Consider the following 19,784-nt stretch of genomic DNA (forward strand, 5'->3'; position numbering starts at 1 on the left):
TCATTAAAAATCCTACAATGTGATTTTCTGGATTTTTTTTCTTCTCATTTTGTCTAGTTGAAGTGTACCTATGATGAAAATTACAGGCCTCTCTCATCTTTTTAAGTGGGAGAACTTGCACAATTGGTGGCTGACTAAATACTTTTTTGCCCCACTGTATGATGGGAAATACAGGCAAGCAATATGTTGACAAACAAAAAGGGATGTATGGGAAAAAGCCTACGGATAATGATGAGACGTTACGGGAGAGAGAAGAGAGAAAACAAGGGCAAGAAAGACTCCAGAGAAAACTAATTCAGACGAAACCCAGAATAAAATCAGAAGATAGATGAATAGAGGAATACTGCTGTGGTAGGGAGGATATGCAGAGTGACAGAGGAGGGAGGGTGTGAAAGGAGAGTGAGGAAGCAGGAAGGAGGTAACCCTTCCCTGGGGTCTATTGGAGTGGGATCACAGCTTTGGAAAATACTCCCACCCAACTTTTAGGTGGGTATATATATATATATATAGATATATTATTATTTATTTTTTCTCACTATCCCAAATAACTGAGAGAGAGAATTCTTTGATCCTTGAATATTTCGGAAGGCAAAGTGTTTTATTTAGCAAACTCAGTCGGGGTGCTAAACTAGCTAGCGAGCACCCAGCTGGGATATTTGAGCTTGGGCATATTTGGCAAGGGTTGAGAAAGGGGGGGTGAGCCTACTGTGGCGTCAGTGAATAAATCATGGAGAGTTTGTTTTGGAGAGGAGAGAGTGGCGTTGGGGAATGAGGGAGGCACACTCCAAACATTCTTCTAAACTTTCTTCTCTAACAAATCCAAATATAGCCTCCCGTTTGGTAGTAGCAGTACTGTGAAAATAACACTACTGGTAAGCACACTTAGATGAGTTATGTTAGGAATAATGGGCAATAATTGTCTACGAACACCGTTCCTAACAATCGAAGCGTAACCACCGGTTTTGTGTAAGGGTAGTTTGGCATCTCCCTCCCTGTCCTCCCTATCCCTCTCCATGACAGAACTCCTCTCTCATCTCAACCCCTGAGGCTTTACTACGATCCATGTCACTGCTTTAAGTGGCCCAGGAACCAACCCCTAACCATAACCAAGTGGGATTATTTGTCTGAATTTAACCAGTCACATGACTTTCCTACTAACCAGTCACATTTGCTTCGGCCCTAGAGACAGAGCATCCTAGCCTGGTCCCAGATCTGTTTGTGCTCTTGCCAGCTCCAATGCTGTCATTGTCCAACCAAACATGACAATGCGTGACAAGTAGATGACATAATAGAACAAACAGATTGTCACTCAGACTAATAGCTTCCCTCAGAACAAGACTGAATAACATAAGGAAAACCCCAATGTGCCCCAGCCTACATACCTGAGCCACCCTGATGAAGTGGGAGATGACTGCAGCCCTCTGGGGGGCGGTGGGCTTGCTGAGCACCATCAGCTGGATCCACTGAGACACACTGTTGAAGAGGGTGATGAAGCGCTCCAGGATGGGGTTGTCTACCGTGCAGCCATGCATCACAAAGCTGTGGTAGTCCTGGAACTGGAGGGGGGGAGTGGGGGGGTAATGTATTCAGTGGGCCTACAGAAGCTGTTAAACTTACATATATGTCAACATGTTGAATGACCAATGCAAAAGGCAGTTTGGACAACAAACCAGGGTTCAAAGAGTATGTGTTTTCTTTCAAATACTTTGAGTGTTTCATGGAGCCTGCCTGGAGTGCCAGATAGATGGGACTTTCACTTTTGGGACTATTCCATTAGTTCCATTCCACTAGGCAAGCTCAGTCAAGTGCAGGTTTAAGAATCTGAAAGAAAACAAATATTATTTGAACCCAGATCTGGTGGACAGACACACTGCTCCCCACAGCCCCACATACCAGTATCTTGCAGAAGGACTTGTACTCCAGGTAGGTGAGGTGTGTGGCAAGCTCGCTGGAGTCCAGGTGGTCAAACAGCAGAGACATCTTCCTCTTCTTAGACATGGATGGCTGCCTCTGGGTCACCTGACGCTTCCACTTGTATGACGGCCTGAGAGGGACAAAAAGCACACAAGGTTACTGTCATATATAAGCCGAGCACACAAAATGCAAACCTGGAATCCAAACGTAATAAGGCATTGTTTCACTATGTTTCTGAAACAGAGCGATATTCAGTCTTGCATCCCAGGCTAACAAAATACAGCATGCTGAATCAAGTCTCCGCAATGAAACTAGGAAGAAAGACGACACCACAGAAGATGCAAGAGAAGAAATACAACTGTTTATGAAACTCTGCTGTCCCATGAAAGCACACCATAGCAATAGATATACCCTAATGACCAACTAGGGATACCAGGGTCACAGACAGACAGATGACCCGTAAAGAAAATAGGCCTGGGAACATAGGCACTGAACTTCCTGCTGTTTTATAAACCTTCGTCTGTTTTAACGCGGTTTTGTTTTTTAGATCTCCGTTGAGTATTTCTTATACGGCAAAATCACTTTGAAATGTGTGTAACATGGGGACACTTACACACTGGTGGAAGCTGGTGGAGGGAGAAATTACAGTAGAAAGGGGACACACTTCATAGACACACACACTTTAGTGAAGTGTAATGTGGGGACACGTACACGCTGTCGATGTCGATGAGCTGACTCTGGCGCTCGTTCCCCTCAGTGGTCAAGAGGTCCTTGAGGTCTTTGATTTGCTCTGCCAGCTCTGGGTTTAGATTGAACTCCGCTGGGAACTCACTGATCCAGTACCTAGAGAGAGGGAGAGAGGGAGAGAGGGGAGAGAAGGGAGAGAGGGAGAGAAGGGAGAGAAGGGAGAGAGAGAGAGAGAAACACAGAGACATAGTGAGGGAGAGGTAAGCCATTAAGAAACTTCCCCAACCTATTAACAAAAGCAATTGTGAACGTGTCTTACTTCACCAAGTGGCAGATTCTTGTCCTGAGCTCAGCAGTGCAGCTGTCCTCCTGTGATCTGATCAACAGTTAAGGTACATAAAACATCTACTAAAACATCCTTTTACAATCAGCACACAACCTGACCATGGCCTGACAACAAAATACGTCAGTTTTGCCCGCTAGGAACATTCCATCCATCTTACCCTTTCCATTCCATTCACTGGCACCTTAAAGAGTATCTGTTGATCTTACAGTAGCTGACAAGACGTGATAAGCCGTATGCAGGTGCCTAATGGTTGGGCGGCAGGGTAGCCTAGTGGTTAGAGCGTTGGACTAGTAACCGGAAGGTTGCAAGTTCAACTCCCCGAGCTGACAAATCGGTCATTCTGCCCCTGAACAGGCAGTTAACCCACTGTTCTTAGGCCGTCATTGAAAATAAGAATTTGTTCTTAACTGACTTGCCTAGTAAAATAAAAGGTCAAATAAAAATGGTGAAGGATACTTGAGCAGTAGTTTCTTTGCCATGTCGGTGGAGGGAAGGTACCAAGGGTGCATCATAAGAAACATACGCACTAGGGAGGGGTCCTTCAAAGTGCCCGTCTCATCTGAAAGAGGACAGATGCAGTGCTCATCACTCAACAGCCCTGTAAGTCCTTTTAGACAAATTTTACAAGTCTTACTGCAAATAAGACAACCAATTCTTATTGATTTGAGACCGACAACATTAGCTACTTTAGGTGGTGCATGGACATATGGGAAACAATATATTATTTATCTTCTTCTCCTTGCAATCTGTTCCTGGAAATGTTATTCTGATTGCACAAAGAGTATATGTTGTTTATTTAGACATTGAGTAGCATGTATATTTGAGTGCTCATGGACAAATAAAGAGACTGGCTGACCAAAGGCTTGGATGCATGCTTCCACCAGCTCATCCACCGTCGCAGACTGATCTAAAGATATGGCCTCCATTTTTCTCCTCCTCCTCTCTTCCTCTGGTTTCCCAGTGTTCTTTGTCCTCTATCCTCTCTTCCCAATTCAGATGCACTCCTGGGCACAAAACAAAGAAGGTGAAGATAGAGAAGATTAAAAGGTATTGCACAGAAACACATTTCACCCAAGAAATGCAACTCCTGTACAAAGAAATGAGAGCATAGTAAGCAAGCAAAAAAAAATTGTTGCAGGGTTTGAAGCGTTGCCAGTATGTCACTCTGATCTAGTTATGCAAGATATCCAGGAAGTATACAGGAAATGTTGACTAAAACAAAACAATGGAATTAGAACAATAACATGTCTGGATACTGATGGATTGTGGTTAGGTTACATTTGAAAACAGCATACTCCAGAAAACCAACAGATCAAGTGACATACAGTATAATAACTACAATGGTTCAGCATCACTATTCTGACATATTCTTATGAGACCATGTTGCCTATAAAGTATAGTCCTCTCTCTGTGGGTCTAACCCCAGGAAGTTCTGGAAAATGGTTAAAGACCTGAAGAATAAAACCTCCTCCTCACAGCTGCCCATGTCCCTTAAAATTGATGATGTGGTTGTTACTGACAACAAAGCACATGGCTGAGCTCTTTAACCACCACTTCATTAAGTCAGGATTCCTATTTGACTCAGACATGCCTCCTTACCCGTCCAACATTTCCTCATCTCCCACCCCTTCTAATGCGACTATCCCCGATGCTTCTTCCTCTTTTTCCCTGCCCCGCAACAACGTTTCTCCCTGCAGGCAGTCACTGAGTCCAAGGTGCTAAAGGAGCTCCTGAAACTTGACCCCCAAAAAAACATCTGGGTCAGATGGTTTAGACCCTTTCTTCTTTAACGTTGCTGCCCCTATCATTGCCAAGCCTATCTCCGACCTGTTTAACCTGTCTCTCCTTTCTGGGGAGGTTCCCATTGCTTGGAAGGTAGACACGGTTCATTCTTTATTTAAAAAGAGGGAGATCAATCTGATCCTAATTGTTATAGGCCTATTTCTATTTCGCCCTGTTTATCAAAAGTGTTGGAAAAACCTGTTAATAATCAACTGACTTTCTTGATGTCTATAGAGTTCTCTCTGGTATGCAATATGGTTTCCGCTCAGGTTATGGATGTGTCACTACAACCTTAAAAGGTTCTCAATGATGTCCCCATTGCCCTTGATTCTAATCAATATTGTGCTGCTATTTTTATTGACTTGGCCAAAGCTTTTGATACGGTAGACCATTCCATTCTTGTGGGCCAGCTAAGGAGTATTGTTGTCTCTGAAGGGTCTTTGGCCTGGTTTGCTAACTACCTCTCTCAAAGAGTGCAGTGTATAAAGTCAAATCTGCTGTCTCATCCACTTCGTGTCACCAAGGGAGTACCCCAAGGCTCAATCCTAGGCCCCACGCTCTTCTCAATTTACATCAACAACATAGCTCAGGCAGTAGGAAGCTTTCTCATCCATTTATATGTAGATGATACAACCTTATACTCAGCTGGCCCCTCCCCGGATATTGTGTGTTAAATGCTCTACAACAAAGCTTTCTTAGTGTCCAACAAGCCTTCTCTACCCTTAACCTTGTTCTGAACACCTCTAAAACAAAGGTAATGTGGTTTGGTAAGAAGAATGCCCCTCTCCTCACAGGCGTGATTACTACCTCTGAGGGTTTAGAGCTTGAGGTAGTCACCTCATACAAGTACTTGGGAGTATGGCTAGATGGTACACTGTCCTTCTCTCAGCACATATCAAATCTGCAGGCTAAAGTTAAATCTAGACTTGGGTTCCTCTATCATAATCGCTCCTCTTTCACCCCAGCTGCCAAACTAACCCTGATTCAGATGACCATTTTTTCCTCACCATCAGAATTTTAATTATATATATATATATATATATCACTGCCAACGTTTTGGCTTGGTGGCCAGAAAAAGTATCTCCATTGAACAATACATAAAGAGTCATTTAAGAAGTCAAATTAGGAAGCACTTTGGCCACCATGTAGACTAGATGTCATAGCCATGCATTTCTGGAAAATTTCCAAGCATTTGAGCAAAGATTCAAAATGTATGTACATGCATATCTGGAATACATTTAAATGCTTTACATGCAGTTGAGCAAAGATGTAACAAATATACATGTATTTGAAATATTTTTTTTACCGTATGGGATGTGACTGATAAAAACCCACAGACAACAAGCAGCTGATACAACTCTTGCAATAACCCCCTTTCACCCGGAAAACCACATCTTATCACTTCCTGAAATAGCATTGCAGTCATTAACTTGCACACAGGGGAAAGAATACAAGGCATGTCAATCATCTCACCCTGTGGTTCCACATTCTGTTTTTTTCTTAGTATGCTATTTTAGTTAGGTACTGCTCAGCGGGATGGCAACAAATCCTCATGCCTACCTTCCCCATATACACAGACACACACAAGCCAGAGAGAGAGAGTGCATTCCATGAGGTCACACTGTTGCCACATTTATGGGGTAATGAAATACAACTTTTGTCACCAGTCAGGAGATAAAATAGGCCCAACTTAACTGTTATTAAGCACAGTGGGGAGATGAGGTTAGAGCATACAGATTTTGGATCTTCATTTAAGACAGTTTGCCTTTTTAAACCACAAATACTACAAGTTTTACATTTCTTGCATTGCAGGAAAGCTCTCCTGCATCAGGGTGATCAGATTAAGATCCTACATCTGTATGTTCTGGCTCCGGTTCCCAGGAATTCACATTAGCTCTGAGGTTTGATTGCTTTTAGATAGTGTGTATGTATGTGCATTAGGTCTCCACTGCATAGTGGGTAGAGATGGAGGGTTTGTGTGTGTGTGTGTGTGCGCGTGTCATGTTTCTGTGCGTGTCATGTTTGTGTGCGTGTCATGTTTGAGTGAGTGTCATGTTTGAGTGAGTGTCATGTTTGAGTGAGTGTCATGTTTGTGTGCGTGTCATGTTTGTGTGCGTGTCATGTTTGTGTGCGTGTCATGTTTGTGTGCGTGTCATGTTTGTGTGCGTGTCATGTTTGTGTGCGTGTCATGTTTGTGTGCGTGTCATGTTTGTGTGCGTGTCATGTTTGTGTGCGTGTTTCTGCACCAGCAAAAAGGGTGATCTTTGGTGTATGGTTTGCATAGGAATGGACGATGGCACTGCAGCCGAAGTGTGTGTCACAAAAGAAAGAAGACTTCTTCCCTTGACTGATTCTGCTGCAGAGAGGTGGGTGGACACACTCAATTACAGGCTTCACAAGCAGTCTTACACAAACATACACAGGGGTTCAGAGCGGGAGAGAGCGAGAGCGAGAGAGCGAGCAAGTGCAAGAGACCTCAAAGCCTTTAACCATCAGTCAGTGAAATCAGGATGACAGAGGTGCTGCTGCCACACAGTTAGCCCAGTAGTGGGACCCATACCTCTATTAAAAACAAGTGAGAGGTAGGCATTTTCTGAAGCTGAAAAAGGGTATTCCCATAGCTAGCTAGCCACAGCAGTCAACTAGCTATAGCTAGCCACAGCAGTCAACTAGCTATAGCTAGCCACAGCAGTCAACTAGCTATAGCTAGCCACAGCAGTCAACTAGCTATAGCTAGCCACAGCAGTCAACTAGCTATAGCTAGCCACAGCAGTCAACTAGCTATAGCTAGCCACAGCAGTCAACTAGCTATAGCTAGCCACAGCAGTCAACTAGCTATAGCTAGCCACAGCAGTCAACTAGCTATAGCTAGCCACAGCAGCTATAGCTAGCCACAGCAGTCAACTAGCAACTAGCTATAGCTAGCCACAGCAGTCAACTAGCTATAGCTAGCCACAGCAGTCAACTAGCTATAGCTAGCCATAGCAGTCAACTAGCTATAGCTAGCCACAGCAGTCAACTAGCTATAGCTAGCCACAGCAGTCAACTAGCTAGCTGGGTAGCTTTCTAGCACATTCACCATTTTTTTGTAAACAATTAACAAGCTAGTTAGCTACCACAAGTTCGTGTCAAACTGTCAACAGAGTTGCTAGCATACAACAAGATATTCCAAATAACAGTCTAAAAACCACTTGAGGAAAAATAAATCAGATTTGACCATTCAGACACAAGTCACATGGCCAGGAATCAGATTTGTATCTGACTTCAAATCAAACGTGGCTTAAAAATCCAATTCCATGTGCTTTTTGGTTGGTCAGACTGCAGGAAAAAGAAAAGATTTGATTCAAATATGCAAATAAATAGGATTCGAGTCACATCTAAACTGCCAATGTGAACACAGCTTTAGAGCACGTGCTCCAAAAATAACATGATTTGTTCCTCATACAAGGTCATGTATTGCATTCTTCCCACCCCACACTAAGACATTACCCCATTACACTACGTTATTATATGCAAGCAAGCTTTGCTTTTATACTTACAATACCAGTAGACTTTAACAGCAGGTATATTTCACTGGTCACCCCCAAAGCCAATTCCTCCTTTGGCCACCTTTCCTTCCAGTTCTCTGCTGCCAATGACTGGAACGAACTGCAAAAATCACTGAAGCTGAAGACTCATATCTCCCTAACTAGCTTAAACTTCTTATGGCTGGGGGCAGTGTTGAGTAGCTTGGATGAATAAGGTGCCCAGAGTAAACTGCCTGCTACTCGGGCCCAGTTGTTAATATATGCCCAGTTGTTAATATTTTTTACTTTGTCTGGTCTGCGCGTCATGAATTTGGATTACTGGGCTAAACGCGCAAACAAAAAGGAGGCATTTGGACATAAATGATGGAATTTATCGAACAAATCAAACATTTATTGTAGAACTGGGATTCCTGGTAGTGCATTCTGATGAAGATCAAAGGTAAGTGAATATTTATAATGTTATTTCTGACTTCTGTTGACTCCATGTAATAGTATAACTTTAGTCCGTCCCCTCGCCCATACCCGGGCTCAAACCAGGGACCCTCTGCACACATCAACAACGGACACCCACGAAGCATCGTTACCCATCGCTCCACAAAAACCGCGGCCCTTGCAGATCAAGGGGAACCACTACTTCAAGGTCTCAGAGCAAGTGACGTCACCGATTGAAACGCTATTAGCGCGCACCACTGCTAACTAGCTAGCCATTTCACATCCTTTACATCCACAACATGGCGGATATCTGTATGGCTTGATTTGTTGTCTGAGCGCTGTACTCAGATTATTGCATGGTGTGCTTTTTCGGTAAAGCTTTTTTGAAATCTGACAGCGGTTGCATTAAGGAGAAGTGCATCTATAATTCCATGCATAATAGTTGTATCTTTTATCATTGTTTATTCTGAGTATTTCTGTAAATTGATGTGGCTCTCTGCAAAATCACTGGATGTTTTGGAACTACTAAACATAACGCGCCAATGTAAACTCAGATTTTTGTTTATAAATACACTGCTCGAAAAAAATTAAGGGAACACTTAAACAACACAATGTAACTCCAAGTCAATCACACTTCTGTGAAATCAAACTGTCCACTTAGGAAGCAACACTGATTGACAATACATTTCACATGCTGTTGTGCAAATGGAATAGACAACAGGTGGAAATTATAGGCAATTAGCAAGACACCCCCAATAAAGGAATGGTTCTGCAGGTGGGGACCACAGACTACTTCTCAGTTCCTATGTTTCCTGGCTGATGTTTGTCACTTTTGAATGCTGGCGGTGCTTTCACTCTAGTGGTAGCATGAGACGGAGTCTACAACCCACACAAGTGGCTCAGGTAGTGCAGCTCATCCAGGATGGCACATCAATGCGAGCTGTGGCAAGAAGGTTTGCTGTGTCTGTCAGCATAGGAGGGCAACAACCCAGCAGCAGGACCGCTACCTCCGCCTTTGTGCAAGGAGGAGCACTGCCAGAGCCCTTTCAAAATGATCTCCAGCAGGCCACAAATGTGCATGTGTCTGCTAAAACAGTCAGAATCAGACTCCATGAGGGTGGTATGAGGGCCCGATGTCCACAGGTGGGGGTTGTGCTTACAGCCCAACACCGTGCAGGACGTTTGGCATTTGCCAGAGAACACCAAGATTGGCAAATTCGCCACTGGCGCCCTGTGCTCTTCACAGATGAAAGGAGGTTCACACTGAGCACATGTGACAGACGTGACAGAATCCTCTAGCATGACCAGTTTGGCGGTGGGTCAGTCATGGTGTGGGGTGGCATTTCTTTGGGGGGCCGCACAGCCCTCCATGTGCTCGCCAGAGGTAGCCTGACTGCCATTAGGTACCGAGATGAGATCCTCAGACCCCTTGTGAGACCATATGCTGGTGCGGTTGGCCCTAGGTTCCTCCTAATGCAAGACAATGCTAGACCTCATGTGGCTGGAGTGTGTCAGCAGTTCCTGCAAGAGGAAGGCATTGATGCTATGGACTGGCCCGCCCGTTCCCCAGACCTGAATCCAATTGAGCACATCTGGGACATCATGTCTCGCTCCATCCACCAACGCCACGTTGCACCACAGACTGTCCAGGAGTTGGCGGATGCTTTAGTCCAGGTCTGGGAGGAGATCCCTCAGGAGACCATCCGCCACCTCATCAGGAGCATGCCCAGGCGTTGTAGGGAGGTCATACAGGCATGTGGAGGCCACGCACACTACTAAGCCTCATTTTGACTTGTTTTAAGGATATTACATCAAAGTTAGATCAGCCTGTAGTGTGGTTTTCCACTTTAATTTTGAGTGACTCCAAATCCAGACCTCCATGGGTTGATACATTTGATTTCCATTGATAATTTGTGTGATTTTGTTGTAAGCACATTCAACTATGTAAAGAAAAAAGTATTTAATAAGAATATTTCATTCATTCAGATCTAGGATGTGTTATTTTAGTGTTCCCTTTATTTTTTTGAGCAGTGTATGAACTTTATCGAACAAAACATACATGTATTGTATAACATGAAGTCCTATGAGTGTCATCTGATGAAGATCATCAAAGTTTAGTAATGCACAGCAGACATTTTGTTCCAGAACTCTCACCACACATCAGCTGGAGAGGTGAGGAGTAATATATAAAATTAGGGGGATGATTAGGGGGCCAGGTTGAGAATGTTGCCATGACACCAGGGTTACCACACCTACTCTTACAATCAATGCCATGAGATTTTTTAATGATCACAGAGAGTCAGGACACCGGTTTAACGTCCCAAAATGTCCCCTTCACTGCCTTGAGAGCTACACTGAACAAAAATATAAATGCAACATGTAAAGAGTTGGTCCCATGTTTCATGAGCTGACATAAAAGATCTTAGACATTTTCTATAGACACAAAAAGCTTTGTTCTCTCAAATTTTTTGAACAAATGTGTTTACATCCCTGTTCGTGAGCATTTCTCATTTGCCAAGATAATCCATCCACCTGACAGTTGTGGCATATCAAGAAGATGATTAAACGGCAAGATCATTACACAGGTGCACCTTGTGCTGGGGGACAATAAAAGGCCCCTCTAAAATGTGCAGTTTTGTCACACAACGCCACAAGTGTCTCAAGTTGAGGGAGCGCGAATTGGCATGCTGACTGCAGGAATGTCCGCTAGAGCTGTTGCCAGAGCATTTCATGTTAATTTCTCTACCATAAGCCACCTCCAACGTTGTTTTAAAGTATTTGACAGTACGACCAACCGGCCTCACAACCGCAGACCACATGTATGGCGTTGTGTGGGCGAGCAATTTGCTGATGTCAATGTTGTGAAGAGAGTTCCCCATGGTGGCAGTGGAGTTATGGTTTGGGCAGGCATAAGCTACAGACAACGAACACAATTGCATTTTATCGATGCCAATTTGAATGCACAGCGATACTGTGACGAGATCTTGAGTCCCATTGATGTGTCTTTGTCCTGCCTTTTTTTAAGGTAGGAAATATAAGATCCATAGATTAGGGCCTAATTGATTCATTTCAATTGACTGATTTCCTTATATGAACTGTAACTCAGTAAAATCTTTGAAATTGTTGCATGTTGCATTTATATTTTTGTTCAGTATACTTAGACCGAAGACAAGTGACCCCTACTGGTCCTCCAACATCCCTTTCAGCAGCATCTGGGCTCCCATCCAGGGACCGACAAGGACCAACCCTGGTTAGCTTCAGAGGCAAGCCTGCAGTGGGATGCAGCGGGGTATGCTGCTGGTTATTAGATTTTAATTTAACATTGTGCTTCAACCAATGCATACTATAGTCGCGCCAATAAAACCAACACTTCTGGTCTATCACGGTTATATAAATACATGAATTTGTAACCTGAGAACATCAACAAGGATTCAACCCTGTCAGTAAATATGGTAATGTGTTGTTGGCTCAAATCTGTTTTATAGCCAACGCTGCATCCTGCCACAAACTTTCTCTAGTCTCACTTTTCACGTTTCAGTTGCAGCTAAGTAGTTGAAAGTGACACTTCAACTAGTGTGCTGAATTGAGGAAGCTAGAGAAAACCCCAGAAGTGTACCAGTGTGGACTATATTTATGAAAAATGGAAAGAGAGCAGAAATTGTGGCCTCCAAATGTGTGGTACCACAAGTCACTTCTCTATTCTTCCCTGTTGGCACCTTGTTCTTTCAAGCGCAGGCTGATCCTGTGAGGAGGGTGACGTTGCCAGTTGTCTTTTTTACAGTCACTCTGCACCTGTTGGATTGGTATCATCTTCACTAATATCATATTCACGTACAAGTATTGGTTCCTCTGATTTCTCCTTGCATTGTGGGATCTGACAACCTACGTGACTGCAACGACGCCACATATTTATCCACCAACCAGCCTCTCTCCATAGACACAAGGACCTGCCCTCCTCTGAATTGCCCTCGACATTCGGACCTCACCGTTTCAACGGTCCTTCAACCACACAATAGATATGATGGGTCCATTTTCCCTTATCACCAAAGGCTGAAATTACCCGTTCTAAATTACCCATGGCTGCTGATGATAGCTGCAGGCCTGACTGACCTCATCAACGCTTTTCATCAAGGCTCTCATAGACAGACCTACTAGACTGGCTTTCCCTCAGGATACACAGTATAGGGTGGGATACACCACCGCATAAACGGGACACACACAGTGACTCACACGTAGAGACACATACCAGCACGCATACACACATGGATGCGGACACACTGATTTATGCGTACACACACACACACACACACACACACACACACACACACACAGAGACACCTGCCCTACCACCACACACACACACACACACATATGCGCACACACACACCCTCCTTGCACCATCAATGACATCCATCATGGTATTGAAAATCCCATGATGAGCCAATGCAAATGTCAGCAGTAAATCCCCAGGGCTGATGTGATATGCCCATGCCTCCCACACATACTGCCATTGATTGGTCTAGAATAGATTCTCCCCAGCATTCCGGGAAAAGGCTCATGATTAATGTCATCAGTGGTAATAGCCATGGGCCTCCACTGTAAAGGAACCAGAGGAAGGATGCATTCCTTAATTCAGACTAATGAGTATTCTATATGTACCAGACCCCGCTCACCCCACTCCAGACCCTGCCAAGTGACCCTTTCCCCAATCTGAATAGGTATTTTAAGAAATGCACACATTACCTTGAATTGCAACAGGCTGCCTCAACCCTAATCCATTTCGGAAGATGTAAAGGTATCTGACCCTGTATCAGTGGTTGGCGTTGGGAGAAATATATCACCGCCTTCTACCCAGCACCCACTGGGGTTCAAGTCCAGGAAGTGGTGCAGAGGAGGGGCTGTTGTTCTTGCATGACAGATATAGACCTCTATATAGGCACCTTCTGAAAGCTAGTTTCTATTTTGAGTGTCGAGTACGAGGATCAGGAAGGGCCACACATCCTGCCCGGGGCTGCGGTATCTCTGGGACAGGCATGGTAGAGAGGGATGTTAGGTTACTGCTGCTAACAGAGATTAGTGATGAGAATCGCCAGAGGGAGGGAGAGAGTGAGTGAGAGACAGGGAGCAAGGGATGGAAAGAGAAATGGAGGGAAAACGGGAGGGAAAGTGTGTAGGAAAGAAAGACATGGAAAATAGAGTGGGAGATGGAGAGATGATGAGAAAGGGGAGTAGAAGACAACAGAGATCGATTCCAAAAACTAGTGACAACAATCCCTAAAGTTTGTGTGGGGGAAAGCAACACACTCCCTGTCATACTTATGAATACATAAATAAAAGAGGGAAGTTTCTTCAGAGAAACTATGTTTCTTGATTGTGAAATGCACTCACTGTAGACAGAACACAGCTGCAGAAAACAGACCTGGATTCAAATACTATTTGAAATCTTGCAAATACATAGGAACATTTTGCCAGGCAAGCTCAATCATGCACAGACAACATATTTAAAATAGTATTTGAACACAGGTCTTCTATATAATCATGTATATTATGGCAGGCATTGTCGTATGAAAGCCTGTATGTTTTCATTTCTTTATACAGATTCTTCCTGTTCAACTTCTGTCCTCTACCAGATGTGACAACTACATAAGTAACATAACAAATGCCGGAAGTCTGTGGGTGTGTGTTTTTACTATCCTTGTGGAGACCAGAAGTCCTCACAAAGGATAGTAAAACAAGGAAAATTTTCACTGGTCCCCACAAGGAAAAAGGCCGTTTTAGGTTACAATTAGGGGTTCAATTTGGGTTTAGGGTTAGAGGTTAGGGAAAGAATGATTTTGAATGGGAATCAATTGTTTCGTCCCCACAAAGATAGTAAAACAAACATGTGTGTGTGTTTGTGCTTTGAATAAGTTGTTACATGAATAAGGATTACATGAACAATGAGTTTAGCTGATATTGATATCTCCTCTTCATACTCCTCATTGAAATCACCAAGACACAGTATGTTTAACACATTCTCTCACTTAGCGTTATCTCCTCACACACACACTATAATGTTTACATATTTTGCAGTACTCATCTCATATGTATATACTGTATTCTATTCCATTGTACCCTATTTTAGTCTGTACCGCTCCGACATTGCTTGTCCAAATATTTATATATTCTTAATTCCATGCTTTTAGATGTGTGTGTATTGTGTGTATTGTTGTGAAATTGTTAGATATTACTTGTTAGATACTACTGCACTGTCAGAGCTAGAAACACAAGCATTTCGCTTCACCTGCAATAACATGTGTATGTGACCAATAAAATTTGATTCGATTTGATATTCCTATTTCTATGCTGAAAGATGTGTGAGCTGAGAACACACGCACCCAGAGCAAGACGAGAGTGACAGATCAACTGAGAAATGACTCGCCGCGGCCTGGATACGGTAACTACCCACAAGGCACTATGCCAAGACACTTCTGTTTTTCTCTCATTTCTCTCTCTCCCTCTTCATCGTTCCTCTCTTCCGTTTCTCTAACTCCCCGCAGTGCTGAATTGAGAGTTTCAAAATTTGCTTCCTGTTGTTGATGGGTTGTCGTGGTCCCTGAGGCAGGCTAACCGTCTCTCAGCCAGCTATCATTCAACTCCCCACAATGCAAATATGGGCCTCTTTCTTACCCCGCGGGCAGAGGATGAACACAGCCAGGTTCACTATAGCCAATATGATACATGCATTATAGACCGAGATAAGCTTTGACTATCCCAGGAGGACATCCTCAAAATATCCTCACTCAAAACGCCAGTACAGACCTGGGATTAAATAATATTAATTTGCTTTTTCAAATACATTTCTTTTGATTGAGCCTTGATTGAGGGTTTGCACTTTTGGGACTACTCAGTTGGTTACATTTTCTCCCCCGGGCAAGCTCACTCAAGTACAGGAAAAGTTATCTGTATTCCGCCATAAGCAAACAAGAAAACGCTCACCCAGAGACGGCGCTCCTAGTAGCCGGAGACTTTAATGCAGGGAAACTTAAATCCGTTTTACCAAATTTCTATCAGCATGTTAAATGTGCAACCAGAGGGAAAAAGGATCTCTGGACCACCTTTACTCCACACACAGAGACGCATGCAAAGCTCTCCCTTGCCCTTCATTTGGAAAATATGACCATAATTCTATCCTCCTGATTCCTGCTTATAAGCACAAATTAAAGCAGGCAGCATCAGTGACTAGATCAATAAAAACAGTGGTCAGAAGAAGCAGATGCTATGCTACAGGACTGTTTTGCTAGCACAGACTGGAATATGTTCCGGGACTCATCCGATGGCATTGAAGAGTACACCACATCAGTCATTGGCTTTATCAATTAGTGCAACGATGACGTCGTCCCCACAGTGACCATACGTACATACTAGAGGTCGACAGATTAATCATAACAATCGGTAATCAGCCTTTTTGGACGCCGATTACACTGCAATCCATGAGGAGACAGGCTGGCCAACTACAGCATCAAAAGGACCTTGTGGCTGCAGAGCCACGGTAAGTTGCTAGCTAGCATTAAACTTATCTTATAAAAAACCCTCAATCTTCACATAATCACTAGTTAAGTACACATGGTTGATGATATTACTAGGTTAACTAGCTTGTCCTGCGTTGCATATAATCAATGCGGTGCCTGTTAATTTACCATCGAACTTCACCTTCGCCAAACGGGTGATGATTTAACAAATTATTGCGAAAAAAGCACAATCATTGCACAAATGTACCTAACCAAAAACATCAATGCCTTCCTTAAAATCAATACACAGAGTATATTTTTTTAAACCTGCATATTCAGTTAAAATAAATGCATGTTAGCAGGGAAATTGTGTCACTTCTCTTGAGTTCATTGCAAGCAGAGTCCGGGTATATGCAGCAGTTTGGGCCGACTGGCTCGTTGCGAACTGTGTAGAGACCATTTCTTCCTAACAAAGAACGTAATTCATTTTCCAGAATTTTACATAATTATGACATAACATTGAAGGTTGTGCAATGTAACAGCAATATAACAGAATATTTAGAACGATTCTGTATTTCACTGAAAGAATAAACACCAACTGGAAAGTGTCTTCACTGACATTTTCAACCTCTCCCTGTCCGAGTCTGTAATACCAACATGTTTTAAGCAGACCACCATAGTGTTCTTGGGCACAGGGACTAAGGTAAACTGTAGAGGTCGACCGATTAATCGGAATGGCCGATAAATTAGGGCCGATTTCAAGTTTTCATAACAATCGGAAATCTGTATTTTTGGGCGCCAATTTCAGATGTTTATTTTTTTTTCAATACCTTTATTTAACTAGGCCAGTCCGTTAAGAACACTTTCTTATTTTCAATGACGGCCGAGGAACGGTGGGTTAACCGTTCTGGGGCAGAACAACAGATTTTCAGCTTGTAGGCTCAGGGGATCCAATCTTGCAACCGTACAGTTAACTAGTCCAACGCTCTAACCATTGCACTCCACGAGGAGCCTGCCTGTTACGCGAATGCAGTAGAAGCCAAGGTAAATTGCTAGCTAGCATTAAACTTGTCTTATAAAAAACAACCAATCATAAGCACTAGTTATAACTACTAATCCAGTTTAGCAGGCAATATTAACCAGGTGAAATTGTGTCATTTCTCTTGCGTTCATTGCACGCAGAGTCAGGGTATATGTAACAGTTTGGGCCGCCTGGCTCATTGCGAACTAATTTGCCAGAATTGTACGTAATTATGACATAACATTGAAGGTTGTGCAATGTAATAAGAATATTTAGACTTAGGGATGCCACCTGTTAGATAAAATACCGAACGGTTCCGTATTTCACTGAAATAAAACTTTTTGTTTTCGAAATAATAGTTTCCGGATTCGACCATATTAATGACCAAAGACTGGTATTTCTGTGTGTTATTATGTTATAATTAAGTCAGATTTGATAGAGCAGTCTGACTGAGCAGCATCTAATACCATTTCAAACGTCACTCACTTTTAGATTTGGAGTAGTTATTCCCCTTGCGCTGCAAGGGCCGTGGCTTTTCTGGAGCGATGGGTAACGCTGCTTTGAGTGTGGCTGTTGTCAATGTGTTCCTGGTTCGAGCCCAGGTAGTGGCGAGGAGAGGGACGGAAGCTATACTGTTACACAGGCAATACTATAGTGCCTATAAGAACATCCAATAGTCAAAGGTATATGTAATACAAATGGTATTGAAAAAAATAGTCCTATAAATACTATATTAACTATAACCTAAAACCTCTTACCTTGGAATATTGAAGTCTCATGTTAAAAGGAACCACCAACTTTCATATGTTCTCATGTTCTGAGCAAGGAACTTAAACGTTTGCTTTTTTACATGGCACATATTTTACATGGCACATACATATTGCATATTGGCACATATTACTTTCTTCTCCAACACTTGGTTTTTGCATTATTTAAACCAAATTGAAAATGTTTCATTATTTATTTGAGGCTAAATTGAATTTATTGATGTATTATATTAAGTTAAAATAAGTGTTCATTCAGTATTGTTGTAATTGTCATTATTACAAATAAATAAATAAAAATCGGTCTATTAAATCGGTATCGGCTTTTTTGGTCCTCCAATAATTGGTATCGGCATTGAAAAATCAGAATCGGTAGACCTCTAGTAAACTGCCTAAATGACTACCAACCCGTAGCACTCACGTCTGTAACCATGAAGTGCTTTGAAAGGCTGGTCATGGCTCACACCAACACCATTATCCCAGAAACCCTAGACCCACCCTAATTTGCATACCGCCCCAACAGATCCACAGATGATGCAATCTCTATTGCACTCCACACTGCCCATACCCACCTGGACAAAAGGAACACCTATGTGAGAATGCTATTCATTGACTACAGCTCAGCGTTCAACAGCATAGTGCCGTCACACCAAGACAGTAATGAAGAGGGCACAACAAAACCTATTCCCCCTCAGAAGACTGAAAAGATTTGGCATGGGTCCTGAGATCCTCAAAAGGTTCTACAGCTGCACCATCGAGAGCATCCTGACTGGTTGTATCACTGCCTGGTATGGCAACTGCTCAGGCTCCGACCGCAAGGCACTACAGAGGGTAGTGCGTACGGCCCAGTACATCACTGGGGCCAAGATTCCTACCATCCAGGACCTCTATACAAGGCAGTGTCAGAAGAAGGCCCTAAAAATTGTAAAAGACTCCAGCCATCCTAGTCATAGACTGTTCTCTCTGCTACCACACGGCAAGTGGTCCCGGGCCGCCAAGTCTAGGTCCCAGAGGCATCTAAACAGCTTCTACCCGCAAGCCATAAGACTCCTGAACATCTTGTCAAAGGCTACCCAGACTATTTGCAGTGCCCCCCATCGCCCCCACTTTAAACCACTGCTACTCTCTGTTGTTATCTATGCATAGTCACTTTAATAACTCTACCTACATGTACATATTACCTCAACTAACTGGTTCCCCCGCACATTGACTGTATCAGTACCCCCCTGTATATAGTCTCGCTATTGTTATTTTACTGCTGCTCTTTAATTACTTGTTACTTTTATCTCTTATTCTTATCCGTATTTTTTAACTGCATTGTTGGTTAGGGGCTTTTAAGTAAGTATTTCACCTGTTGTATTCGGCGCATGTGACTAATAACATTTTATTTGATTCACAGTAAGTAATAACGGTTTCATATCAACCAAGCAGCCAATGAATTATGTAAAGAGTGAATGAATTACCCATAGAGATAGATAGAGGACTCAATAATGTCCATGAACATCAATCTCCATGTTATATCCATCTAGAGTCCTCAATCTATCTCTATGACACATCCCCCAAAACCGAGAGGAAAACCACCACTTACCGTGTTAGTACTAGGGCCAAAGATGGTGGATAAATGAAGATAGTTCACTCCGGCTGTTTACCATTGAAAATAATTGTCAGTTCCGGTCTACTTAATGGGGTGGGTCTCCCATAGACACCAATGCAATAGCAGCTGGGTCTGGTCTACTTAGTTCATTGACTTTCATTGAACCAAAAAAAAAACTCAGAGTAGGGTGTCTTGCTTGCTCTTCCATCTCTACTATGGCTGTGTGT

The 19,784-nt window shown here is 43.0% G+C and overlaps 1 protein-coding gene across 4 annotated transcripts in view; it reads right to left on the minus strand.

The window, feature by feature from the left end:
- Positions 1-19,784, minus strand: part of LOC112214780 (RAS guanyl-releasing protein 2) — a 63,839-nt gene that overhangs the window by 36,647 nt on the left and 7,408 nt on the right. For 3 of the 4 annotated variants that reach the window (XR_006078950.1, XM_042298403.1, XM_024373793.2), the window contains exons 2-7: positions 3,804-3,951; positions 3,404-3,506; positions 2,921-2,977; positions 2,626-2,757; positions 1,894-2,044; positions 1,383-1,556 (exon numbers count right to left, since the gene is read on the minus strand). Coding sequence is in view for 3 of the 4 variants with exons in the window: in XM_042298403.1 (XP_042154337.1) it covers positions 1,383-1,556; positions 1,894-2,044; positions 2,626-2,757; positions 2,921-2,977; positions 3,404-3,506; positions 3,804-3,873 (687 nt within the window). In the remaining variant the exon portion in view is untranslated. Of the gene's footprint in view, positions 1-1,382; positions 1,557-1,893; positions 2,045-2,625; positions 2,758-2,920; positions 2,978-3,403; positions 3,507-3,803; positions 3,952-13,431; positions 13,554-19,784 lie in introns of those variants that run through there. The other variant, XM_024373794.2, reaches the window with a different exon arrangement.

Source organism: Oncorhynchus tshawytscha, linkage group LG15 (assembly GCF_018296145.1).
Source record: "Oncorhynchus tshawytscha isolate Ot180627B linkage group LG15, Otsh_v2.0, whole genome shotgun sequence".
Lineage (NCBI taxonomy): Eukaryota > Metazoa > Chordata > Actinopteri > Salmoniformes > Salmonidae > Oncorhynchus > Oncorhynchus tshawytscha.